The sequence below is a fragment of the Polyodon spathula genome, chromosome 1 (assembly GCF_017654505.1).
Source record: "Polyodon spathula isolate WHYD16114869_AA chromosome 1, ASM1765450v1, whole genome shotgun sequence".
Lineage (NCBI taxonomy): Eukaryota > Metazoa > Chordata > Actinopteri > Acipenseriformes > Polyodontidae > Polyodon > Polyodon spathula.
The window spans coordinates 101,054,136-101,067,237 of NC_054534.1; the positions used below are offsets into that span (position 1 = coordinate 101,054,136).

General features: G+C 38.7%; 1 protein-coding gene across 1 annotated transcript in view; it reads right to left on the reverse strand.

Moving 5' to 3' along the window:
• LOC121325419 (heat shock 70 kDa protein 4L-like) overlaps nt 1-13,102 on the reverse strand; it is a 41,205-nt gene that overhangs the window by 15,432 nt on the left and 12,671 nt on the right. Inside the window, exons 4-11 of the mRNA XM_041267883.1 lie at nt 10,112-10,234; nt 7,638-7,737; nt 4,335-4,468; nt 3,285-3,529; nt 2,045-2,121; nt 1,555-1,706; nt 1,090-1,196; nt 341-474 (exon numbers count right to left, since the gene is read on the reverse strand). Of these exons, the coding sequence (XP_041123817.1) occupies nt 341-474; nt 1,090-1,196; nt 1,555-1,706; nt 2,045-2,121; nt 3,285-3,529; nt 4,335-4,468; nt 7,638-7,737; nt 10,112-10,234 (1,072 nt within the window). The remainder of the gene's footprint in view (nt 1-340; nt 475-1,089; nt 1,197-1,554; nt 1,707-2,044; nt 2,122-3,284; nt 3,530-4,334; nt 4,469-7,637; nt 7,738-10,111; nt 10,235-13,102) is intronic.

The window sequence follows — 13,102 nt, forward strand, 5'->3', positions numbered from 1 at the left end:
AGACGTGTTCCTTTCCATTAGTTTGATTTCTCTTTACAATAGACGTGTTCCTTTGTATTAGTCTGATTTCTCTTTTTTTCTATTTTACCATCCCAAACATTTCGATTGCTTTTTGGTTCCCACATCACCAGACAGAGAATTAGTTGTAATATGCAATGGTGATAGTTCAGTATGCAGAGATAAGACAACAAAACAGCACATCAACATGTGAAACTGCAGCCATTGTATCGATTTCTTAAAGTCTGTGGACTACGACTCATGTACTGCATTCATTTACTTGTTTTACTCTGACTTCACTCAGGGAACACATCTTAAGCCTTCTATACTTTTTTTGTTTTACCTATTCTTGTATCAGGGTATGGCAGATCTTGTGGGTTGCTGTAATAGGCTTCCAAGTCAAACGGTTCCTTCTTGTGGAAGGTAATGACCTTGGAGAATGGGGCTGGGTGATTCTTGCCAAAAACTTCACACTCCCTGCATTGGTTTTGGTGAGAGAGTAAGCACAGAATAAATAAGATATTTCAACACAAAAAATAATTGAAAAGAATAACATGACGACAAAGAAAAGAGAGCAAACTACTATGAGCCTTGCAATACCTAATTAATGCATTACATTTGCCACATTAGAATCGCTGGACCTGCTAATCCATGTAAGCATGCTTATAAAACGCTCTGATAAGCCAAAAGGCAAAACCTAATTATAAGCTTTTATTATCCCGTCTTCCCCCTGACTAGACTCAGAACTATGCCAATTGCATTACACATCACCTAACTATATCCTGATAGTGCAATCCTGTTATTTTCACATTAAACTTGTATTCAGCACATCAAATAAGACACTTATACAATTACATGAATATTAATCATGACAGTTTGTTTACAAAGATGTAATAGACTGCACTGGGTGTAAAACACTAGCCTATGTATTTTATTTTGTAAATAAACAATGTGCTGTATCCTTTTGAAAGGAAGAACAGTCCAAAGAAGTTGGGACTGACCTTGCCAACAAGCTACTATTATTATGGGTGGCTTTCTTGCAGCAATGAACTGTTTAAATTACAGTAACAAGCAGAGAGAGAAAATACTGACCCAACACCTTCATCGGAGCACGATTTCCACTTGAGTGTGATGGGGTAAGGAACTGCATCTGTGATTGAAAACTCACGCACTTTAAATGCTGGTGAAAGGATAGCACACTGGAAAAAAGGACATAAATGGAGCAGGTCAGAATGCCAAAGATGCTACCAGAGTTTAGAACTGATTGAGGTTTGAAAGTTACTTGGGTTGGATTACAACCGCTTACAGCGGAAGCTGTGTGAATGGAGCAATACTTATTCTTTTCCATGTACTCTACTTGTCTTTATAATTTAAAGCATGTCTGCTTACCATACTTACATAAGACTGTCACAGAAACCATTATTGAGATACACAAGGAATTCGTTTTAGGTGAACAGGCAAGAGATGACCAATCCACAAAAGCAGGGGAGGCTTAATAAAGCTCTGGAAGCAGAGATCTCATTGAGCATACCTGTAAAGCACACCCATTGGGTTTACCTGTAGAGCACACCCTCTTGCGACAGCCTCGTCAGCGTTCAGTGTGGTGCTGATATCTTTCCCGAAAAACTTGGAGATCCTCTCCTTGACTGCCGGGATCCGCGTAGCTCCTCCCACTATCTCAACAGCATAGACGTCCTCACATGTAAGCTCTGCACAATGAAAAGCAGTTCAGGTAAAGTGATGGCCAGAGAGACAGTCTTTAATAAATGTCTTCATTAAATCCAAAGTAAAACAAAAATCCCACATTCTCTCTGTTGAATATGTGAATTCTATTTCCCACCTAAGAGTTAATTAAATTGGGCCCTATCTCCTGCCTGCAGAGAGGCGCACAAAAAGTCACCATGACATGGCAATCTGATCGCATTGCACAGAATCTGCAAAACAAGTTCCAATTTCCATGTCATGTCATCAAGCTGGAAAACACAACTTCACATGCAACGATCAACATATACCTACGTATTGCAGTTTTGACTAAACTTGTACTTACTAGCTTGTTCCATCACAGATCTCAAAGGTGCGTCTATTCTTGCTAAATAGTGACCGCACATTTCTTCAAAATGAGTCCTGAGAAAAAAAAAAAAAAAGCGAATGAAGAGATGCACACCAGAACTCACGGCAATTTTTTTCAATCATATTTACAGCCATGTCCAGAATCATTTTCAATTTTGAATGGGGTCCTACACTATATAATGTACTTCTACAGTAATCCATCCCATATCTGACTGCAGTGGGACCAGAATAAGGGCAGATATGTAAAAAGTCAGATGAATCCTGTTTTAAATCCCACTATACACAGCTGTAACAATTACTATATTCTCACAGTTATTGTTTTGAGATTCAGCGTTGATTAGGGAGCTCCCATTCTTTAGAAATATGCAGGGTACTAATGCTTGTGACAGGGTAGCCGTCTGCCGTGTGGGAGGGTGCATTTGCTGCCGAGTGACAGGCAGGAGATTGAGACACAGGTTGAAGTTGACACGCCCCGCAGGCGAACAGGATTTATTTACATATCAACACACTGCACAGCTCATGTGACATTACCAGCAATAGTAGCACATGGATGACATACAACATAGTGTACAAAAACTTTGGTAGGATCTACAGTATCTGAACTAATCTTCTCTGTTCAATAATAAACTAATGTTGCTGAACAGCCTGATCATCACAGATAAACGCTTAGGGTGGATAAGTGACGGATTACTGTAGTTTCACCTGCAGTCCTTGAAGCCTGCTCGCCACTCTGTCATTCTAGAAGACAAACAGGTAGACTCTACTGCAGCCCTAGAAGGCTTGAGCATCCCCCTATCATTTCATTCTCAGACTTGGCTCTAGCAGAGACTCAGTTGTGATGAAATGTGTGGTGGCTTTGTCCACTGGGTGGTAAACAGAGACCAACAAACTAATTTCACTTGTTACTAAATTACTGTGCAATTACAATAGTGTTGAATTTCAATGAAGTAACAATCAATTCATGATACATTTGCTATCAGCTTACAAGAAACTGACAATTAAGTGTAAACACTGCACAAGGATTTCACTCTATTTAAATACAAATTAATTAAATAAGGGTTCATGGCAAATCCAGACTGCGGCATCTGCCTGCTGGCTAATCTGATGCCAGCTCTATCTAGAAGTAGTCAAGGGGAAGGGCCCCATTCTTCCCTGCTCTTGTATAAAGCACTGAAGCTGTGTCCTTTTCTTTCTGTTATATAAACCATGTGACATGCCTGTTCATTTTCCCTGACACATCAATGTCATTCATGAAGCACTCGATACTCAGCGGGAGGTCAGAAGAGTTTGCACTCATCAGCTTTTTCAGCTTCTCGCACTCCTGAGTAAGACGGATCATCGCCCGCACGTTCTCCTTTACATTCAGCTTATTCTTCTTCTTGAACTCCTCGCAGAAATAATCCACTAAGACTTCATCAAAGTTCCTGCCTCCCAGGTAAGGGTCGAAAGCACTGGCAAGAACCTGGTAAAAATGCACACAAAAAACCACAAAAAAACAGCAAGATGTGTTTAAAAAAATACAAATCCTGTGTTAAATTTCATCCAGTATACCGGGTATTGAAGGAAATAGCATAGATGGTGGATGTTTGATCAGAACAGAAGTTTTAAAAGTGCTCTTAATTATATGTGATTGAATTCTTGCCATTTTGGTTACTGTATTTTGCATTTGTTATGAATAATGACTGGAAATTTTAAATGCTCTTAATTGTTTTGGATTGCACTAAAGCACACGATATACCACAAATCCAAATCCTCTTTAGCTTCATTAGGGTTACATTTACATTTGTTAAGTGCAAAACACAATAATCCCTTTGAGTTCCATTACTATTCTCTGTGCAATTGTTTCAACATCCCTATAGGTGTACCAGCATTGTGCTGAAGAGATAGACCTTGTGGCTATACAGATTATCACCATGTAAGCACATCAAACTAATTACCTCTAAGGTGGTCTATATTTTATCTCTGTCAAGCAGGTTTTTAAGGGAATCACTACTCCTGGGTTATTTTAAGGCAAAGAACAGGTGTCAATAATAATTGATTACTGTAAATCTCTAAATATTTACATCAACTGATAATTGACAATGCCCTTCATAGAAACTAATGCTGTTTTCTGTAGCACTGTACTTGAGATTTGGCTATTGGTTATATGGAAAAATGGCAGAACCTTGGGCTGAGATTTAAAGATAATTGTATCCATGTGAGAATTTAAAAACAATGAATAGATATACATAAATCAATACATAAACAATGTGTTTCCCTCCTCATACCTTCAGTTTTCCCTTGTTAAAGGAAGCGATGGAAACCTGGTAGGCAGAGTGTCCCATATCCACAAACACCACATTCCTGGGCTTCTCCTCAGGGGTAGGAAGATCCTGCTTATATATCCCATAAGCAAGAGCCACTAAACAAGAGAAGAAAAAGAGGAGTGCTTTATAATCACTCTATTAAACCAGCAGAGAAACCTTGGGTCAGAATAATACACTGGCATAATTTAACTATAACATTAACAGTTTTCTTTTCCTTTTTTAAAATGGTGCAAATTGCAGTTTGATGTATAGAAATGAATAAAATCTGACCCCTGGCAAGACCATCACTTATAGGCGGCCTTTTCAACATGTTCAATATACGTGACACATAACCATCAATTTAAGACTCCTACTGCAGGCAGATTCAGCCATTTCAGGTTCAAAAAAGTCTTAAAAGTCACCTGTTCCAAAGGTGCGTTCTGTATCAAATTATGTGTGTGTTAATCTGACACTTAAAGCAGGAATGTCTCAAACATCTATACTTGGTGTTAAATGATATCCTGCATTACTTTATACAAACATACATGGTATTAATGCAGTAGAAGATCAGTTATAATATGACATCAGTCATAATAAATGTAGAGGAAGACTGTGTGTTGCTGGCTGAGAACAATAGCAGCTACAAAATTCCAGGAAACTGTAGAACACAAAATCTGATCTCTCCGTCTCTGGAATAAACTGTATATAAAACAAGCACAATGATGTTAGCGACTTTAGGGAATGCTTTGCGGCAGCAGTTTTTCTTTGCGGTTCAGCCTTAGATGAATATGGAAATATGGGCGTTCCTGCATAAATTCCCAAAAATGGGGTGCTAATTGGGGTTCTCAAACATTACACCGAGATGTACTAAAGCTACCGACAGTTGTGACACTTACAATTGCATTCATTTGTTAATAACTTTTGAAAGCACGTTTTAAGCAGTCGCAATTAAAGGCAGTATGAAAAACACTATCCCCTAACCATGGCTGCTGTGATAAGCACAGGTCCAGGCTCAGCAGCCACATCATTCTTGAGCTGCTGTCTGATTTAAAAGATGACCTGGAGCCTGTCAGCCACAGAAGCCATGCTTTTTCCTGATCAAACTATTTTCCACCCTGGATTATCTTTGCTGGCATTTCCCATTCCGCTTTTTCTTGTGCGTTGCCAGTTGTGCTCAATGCATTGTTTAGACGAACACCCGCTTATTTTTCACTAAAAGCAGGTGTACTTGCAAGCCATGAAAACACATTTCTATGACATTTCTGGTTTCCCCAATGTGTTGGGAGCAATAGACTGTACACATGTGCGGCTAACCCCTCCAGCTCATTCTGAGCATCTGTACAGGAACAGGAAACACACCTATGCTATCAATGTGCAGGCTGTTTGTAACTGTGCACAGTTTACCACTGCACACCTGACTACCTTAAATACAAACTGACAGTATACACCTGGCTTATAGGCTACTCATGATAATACGAATTAGTGGTATAATGCAAAATTTGATTTGAAATGTGTATTAACGAGACTTGACTGTCCTCCAGTAAGTATACAATGCAACTGCATGATTTACTTTGTGTTACCAGAGGGTAAAGTAAAAAGAAAGTGTGCTAGGTATTCTTTTGATTTTACTACTATACTGTATAGGCCTACTGTTCAGATTTATATTTCTACAAAATGTAATGTGTACCCTATCCATACACATTTAAGTTACACTGAGCACTAGATGTATATGTGCGATTTTATTGTATATATTTTTGTTTTGTTTTAACCTCCTTATTTCAGACAAACATTTTCAGTTTAGCAAGGGGCCACTGTATGATTACGAACAGCTTTTTGCTAGAAACACATTTTAATTGGGAGTGAGGGTGGGGACCCCCACTATAGAATCTGATGGGATTGAAAAAATGTCACACAACTCTCGCAATGCTAGAGAGCTCGCTAAGAGGACGCAACAAATATTTAAGATTAGTACATTGCGGCTCTCTTCATTAACATATTTTCTCTTCATACATACGACAAAATGTATACTTTGCGAACTGTCGAAACAAATGCAAACTGAGGTATGTGCATCTACCCCTCAGTGCATTATTATTCCAGGCCTTAGATGCTGGACATCTGCATTTACACACAAGTTCAAATCCCAAAAGGAGCCTTAAAATCTTGTGATGAAAATATAACATAGCTCTAAATAACAACTCTGTTGGCTTAAAAAAGGGGTGGGTGCCAACTAGAATTAAGAACCCCCACAAAATGCCAACACTGTGGTGATATAATAGATGAAAACTAATTAAATTCAGAAAAACCAAAATGGAATTGATATGGTCCAATTTCTCAAAAGAACATGATGAATTGAACAGCTTTAAAAGCAGGTGTGAAAACACATTAACCTGATGACCTCTTACTCTGTCACAACTGGAATACATGAAGCAGTTACGAAAATCTGCCAACAGGGATCTCCATTCCTTAGGAGTGGGGAGTCGTCTCCCACACTGATGAGAACTAAACTTATAAAAAGGCAGCTTCCCATCCTGTGGGGCCAACCACTGAGGATAACTCTGCTCTGGAGGCAAGTTGATGAAGCTCATTATGTGATGTGCGCAAGGACTGGAGACAGAAACTGAAGCGTCAGTGATATCTCCAAGGAGGAATAACCTACTTTAGTCAGACTTTTTCCCGCATTATGTACGTGTCATAAAGACATCAGGGAGCAGCTTTACACAAGTCAGGGCACGGGACCTCATGTGAGGGATTTCAGCACCATGGAGAAATGCTTGCAGTCAGAAAAACTTTCAGTATCACATACACTTCACAATAGGTGTGTTTACACTAGCACATATATTCCACAATGAGAGGACAAGAGTTACGATTCCATAACATTTTGCTAGTGTAAATGCACCGAGGACATATTCTTGTAAGACTGGAGAAAACTCCCAGCGGGCACTGCACACCTACCTGCAGTGTTTGACTTGAACCATCTAAATAAAGTGAGTGCAACTTATTCATTCATATACATAAATTGCATTGTTGCTCACTTTTCCGAAAGTTCTTCAAAACAGTCACCAGCGTCCGTGGCTTTCATCGAAGATATTCAAAATACGGAGCTCGATGATGTTGAACGTAACTGCCTCTTACACACGCTCACACTTCTTTCCTGATACAACTACCCCCTGCTGATTTATGCATGTGTAAACGTGCTGCTGCGGAATATTTTGTAGCGGAATCCTATCGGAAGGGTTCCGGAATGACACGACTCAGTAACACACTCAAGTGCTCTGAACTACCAACCTGCAGTGGTGTCATTTATGAGGCGCAGGCAGTTCAGACCAGCAATCTGAGAGGCATCAATCACAGACCTCCTCTCAACATCCGTAAAGAAAGTGGGAACCTGAAAATAAAAATACATATAGATTTATATTTTAATATAGTGCTTTATTAACATGACACAGCTCTTAAAATAATAAATAATTATTTAATAACATTAAATACTGTATTATTGAATGGAACCATTAAAGGCACGTGACAGTGACTAAAAGATGTGCTGCAGCTGGTCTCCCTAACTGAAAGACTGCATCAGATATTCCCAGTTTATCAGTTTGCTTTTCTACAGCATCCAATATCGTTAAAGACTTCAGGAAGGGTTATTGCTTTTTCTTAGTTATGCAGCGTTACCTGGACATGCCAACACATGCTGAACAACATCTTATTGGGCTGGGAATTTTACACTGCACTACAACTTGATTTGAACTGCATCTTCCTTTTTTAAAACAAGAATCTTTCCAGTGAACGAGGCCTGAAGGGATTATCATAAACACTACATGTTTGTAAAGTACAGAACACGATGTATGCTTGGTCCTGTTGGTGTACAAGTACCCATATATCTGCAGGTCTGAACTATTAGAATATATAGAAGAATATACTACAGTTGGGTCAAATGTCATTTACTGTCCTCCAAAAAAACCCTGGATGACATCTCCAAATAGCAATGGACACTTCTGAAGAAGCGTCTCGTAATCAAATGTTCAGGACTGACCAGGCCTGTGTTCTAAGCTTCAAACCTATACTGTTTTGCAGCAGGCATGTGTGTACTTTTACACAACTGGGATAAGTGTATGTTGTGAATTAATAACCATAATAATGAATAGGCTTGTAATGATTCATCATGTATCGCTGATTTGTGATATTTTCTTTGCATGACATATTGCATCGTAACAGAAGTTTGTATCATTTGTATCATGATACAAGACCAAAAGCACAACATCACACACTGTAGGTTGCCAAATGGTTCTTGGTTTTATAGTTTCTATGGTTCCATGTCATAAAATGTTAGCAACTCAATCATTAAATTTATCTTATTATCAGGATCTCAAATAACCGGTATGCAGGTATGCATGCACACTAATAAATGAAAATGCGGACTTCCACATTGTTTTTAAAATGCAAATGCGTACCATCAGCGCATTTAACAGGGAAGTATTTTTCATATAGATGTTGAAGATGCTCACACTTGCAAGGTCAAATATTTTATCTGGCTGTGACCCATACCTGCCTAACCTCCCGATTTCCTATTGAGTCTTTTGCTTTTGACTCCCCAGGGCTAGAATTTGGTGGTAATAAACAAAGAATGTGTGAGGATTAGTTAATTGTAATAACCAGCAATCCAGACTCCTACTTAATTTCATTTTCACACGACATTAAAAAAAAATATATATATATATATATATTTTTTTTTAATGTCGTGTGAAAATGAAATTAAATCGATCCCTCCTATCAGCCTCACACCTTTCTGCCCTGATGCATATCCATGTGTAAGATGACAATGAAACCTTTGATTCTGAACACAGCATCCTTGACAGAGGTGCGAATCGTTTTGAAAAGTGGTGCTAAACTGTTTTGAAAGTTTAGCAGAGAGCCGACTGGTGCTAAATTATTAAATACTGCCCTAATCAAGCCCCCCTTACTACTTCTCACACACGACATGAACCTTGTCGCCTATGTATGTGGATGACTGTGGGTGGGTCATTTGAATAGTCCAGACCCAATGAGAAACTATCATCCACTATGGTTTCTAAGGAATAATAATAATAATAACAATAATAACAATAACAATAATAATAAATGTAACATCTACTGGCGCTAGAATTTAAAGTCACTCTCTCTGTGATTTACCCTGGCGCTAAAATTTAAAGTCACTCTCTCTATGATTTACCCTGGCGCTAGAATCTAGCTCCAAATGTGCACCCCTGATCCTTGACATCCCAATTGTTTGAACTCAGAGGAGGAGGTGGAGCTAGACAGCGACTTGGATGATGACCCCTGATTTTGGTTCGTACCAAACTGGTACTCACGTGAGAACCTGATGATAAGTTACGTGAACCCCTGCTTATTAAGCATCATACAAGTAGCCAATCAGGACCGTCACCTGTGTCATGATACATAAGATTAGTGTACCGTTATTACTCCCCTAATAATTCATATGTATAAAAAGAGACAGCCTGAGAATTGTCAACCTGGATTTGTGAGGGATCTGATCAGTAGTGAAAGCAGGAGGATGACGGCGTGAACTATACCTAGCTGACTTTCCTCTGATCTTGCTCCCTAACCCTTCCCCAACGCCAATGCAGCTCTCTCTCCTTGTGGATTTCCATCCAATAGTAAGTGGCTCTAATAGGATTTAAACTAAGCTTGCATGGCTTGCCTTGCATCCCTATCATTTTTTCATTGCTTGTGAAGGCGTAATTCAATAGGTTAAGAATACTTACAGAGATGACACAATCTACCACTGGCTTCTTCAACGCCCCCTCTGAAGTCTCCTTCAGTTTAGTCAGCAACATTGCTGTCACCTGCTCAATTGTGAACAGTCTCTCCTCATCCAGGTATCGCACCTGCAAAAACAATCACCATTTAACAAACTAGTACGCATCTGGCTCTCCAAAAAAGGTACAACAGATTAAAAGATGCACGTACAGGCACCTCCACAATTCATCACTATTCCATTCCCCAGGAGACACAAAAAGCTACTGCCTGGGTTTACCAGTGTGAATGAATGTAGGCAATAACTAGTTTTTAATTTCAACCGAGACAGAAAAAATGGTGAGTATTAATAGGTGTGATGCAGTTATCTTGTTCACTGTAATCCTGTGTTTCAGTTTGGTCTAATATTTATAGTGCACAAGTCCCACAGGCAGCCTTTTCTACCTACGCAAAGGGTTTTGAAAATAAGCAGACGACCGACGCAATTCACCATCTAAAACAATACTTTTATAAAAAATATTACGATTTTCAGGTATTTTCATTGCCAAATTGTTGTCGTATTATCGTACTGTAAGGCACTATATAGTACATAAAAGCTATCCATATGCATAAAAAAACAAACAAAAACTAAAACATATTCCTTGTGTTACGATATCAAATATGTACACAGGTGGTTGTCAGATATATTGGGGGTTCACGCATAAGAAGAAAAGATCATCCGACATACAAATGCTCTTAAGTGCACAGAGGTGCTGTACATTAACACCAGCAGAATACGGTAACCCCAGTTTCATGCAACATTTGTGACCAAACATGTGTGAGCACTGTTGTGTAAAAATGAACCGTTGCATTCAAGAAATTTAGAACAAGAACAGCAAAAAACTACAAGAAAAACACACTTAAGGTTTGTGTGTTGCACACATGCCATTAACCAAATGCCCTGAAAACTTAAAGAAAATAATTTTAAGGGCTGTAATGCAGCAAAAAGCTCAATAAACAAAAAAGATAAAGGTTACCGTAATAAAGTTCTGAGCCAACAAGAGCAGATTTTTATCGTACGTTGAATCTTTTAGCAGCTGCTGCTATGCCAGATAAAAGATATGTTTACATTGTTTACCATCAATGGTTTAACTGCACAGCTCATTCCCTAGTTAGATGATGAGTTGATAATATCTCTTCAGCCAAAGAAGCAGGCACAGTCATTTAAAATGTTCCCATAATAAAAAAAACAGCGATGTAGCTGGGTTTTGTACTAAAGATGGGTCAGCTGTTGCAGGGAAAACCAAGTTTATTTCCCAAAGTGATAATTTAAAAAGGTGAAAGCAGAGCTTAGAAATACTTGGGATGGAATTAGGAAGAGTACTGCTGAGAAAAAAAAAAAAAAAAAAAAAAATAGGGAATTAAAAATGTCAGACTGTGCTAATGAAAATATCTAAACATATGACAATGTGCTTGCTGCAATGTATTTAATATCGCAAATAGATGAACAAACTTGCTGCAATTTAAACTTGTTTTTACTGAAAAATAAACAGTAACCTGTAATCGTAAGAGCTGTCTGTGTTACACGCTGTCACATCAGGACTTCACTAATGCTGACAGCCATATTAGAACTGGACACAATTAAATGGTGCGGTCACTAACTCGACACACATTTTCAGCCAGTCTTGTATTGCAGGGTCACATGCTTAAACCATGCCTAAATGCACCAGAATGGAGCAAGTCTCCCAGATGTAGTCTGTCTGAACACCTCTGGGATACCATCTCAATTACAATCAACCTTGTAGTGGGACGGGTCATCTATATATGAATCATCTAAGAGACAAAGATAAAAACTGACATTATGACCTACACTTTCTGTGAATAGTGGATTCAGGCCAATCATTTTATTAAAAACAAAAAAACGCTAAAGAAACGAATAGGAAATAAAAAAGCCTTCAAGCAATTTACATATATTTCTCTCAATCTTTGTTGACAAAATGACCATACCACCATTTGTCCAATTATTTACCTGCTTGTTAGGTTAATTATTTGTGCATGTTGAGATTCACAAAGTTTACTGATCGGCAGCAGATGGCACAATAGGAAACTTAAGTCAGCGTTTAAAAGGGTAAAACAGCTGAAGCTGTGGCACAGGGAGTGATGAAGTAATCCGATCAGCACGCAATTCATTCAAGAGCTCAGTCTATAAATACCAGGTTAAGGAGGGAAACCTGAACGCAGCAGGCTAAAAACACTTGCAGTGCAGGAGGACCAAGAAAATGCTTTGGAGAGAGGAAAGCTGGGTTTAAGCAGAACTCTAAGCCGCTACATACACAGGAACACTTATTAAAATGCAAAAATATTACAGCAATACTTTTCTAAAACACAGATGTAAGAAGGTCTAAAACAACCATTATTTTCATGGATATGTTCAAAGCCGTTTGCAATGTATAACTTCTGTTTCCCATGAATAATTTAGTTATGCTTGTGTTGTGAATCGTGTATGTCGTTAAGTCAGTTTTGAACATGGAAAAGGGGGCTGCCTGTAACTGATGAAGCAGGGAGCTCTCCATCCACAGGGTAAATGTAAGCTAAAGCATTACACAAAACTGATAAAAACAAACAAAAGTCATTGCAGTAGACTGGCTGAACTAATTAAATGTTAAAACTATAGTATATTGTATGTGCTAAATGGCCTTTTATTAGCAGGCATCACAGAACACACAATCTGCCTCTGCAGTCATTGTAAATAAAGAAGTAGTGTGCATGGCAAACCAGTCCCCACATTTCACTTCAGGCCAGAGGGTTCCAATTCACCAAAAGTCCATCCCTGCTAGTGCTATCATCGGCTGCTTCAAGGTTTTATATATATAAAAATAAATAAATAAAATGGACAGTGATAGGTGGAATCACTCCAGTTGAGAACAACCATTTTGTTTATTGGACACTTGAAACAACCAATGATAGCAGAGATCTCGATTTAGCTGTCCATTCAGTGAAGATGGATGCAGTTAGTGGAG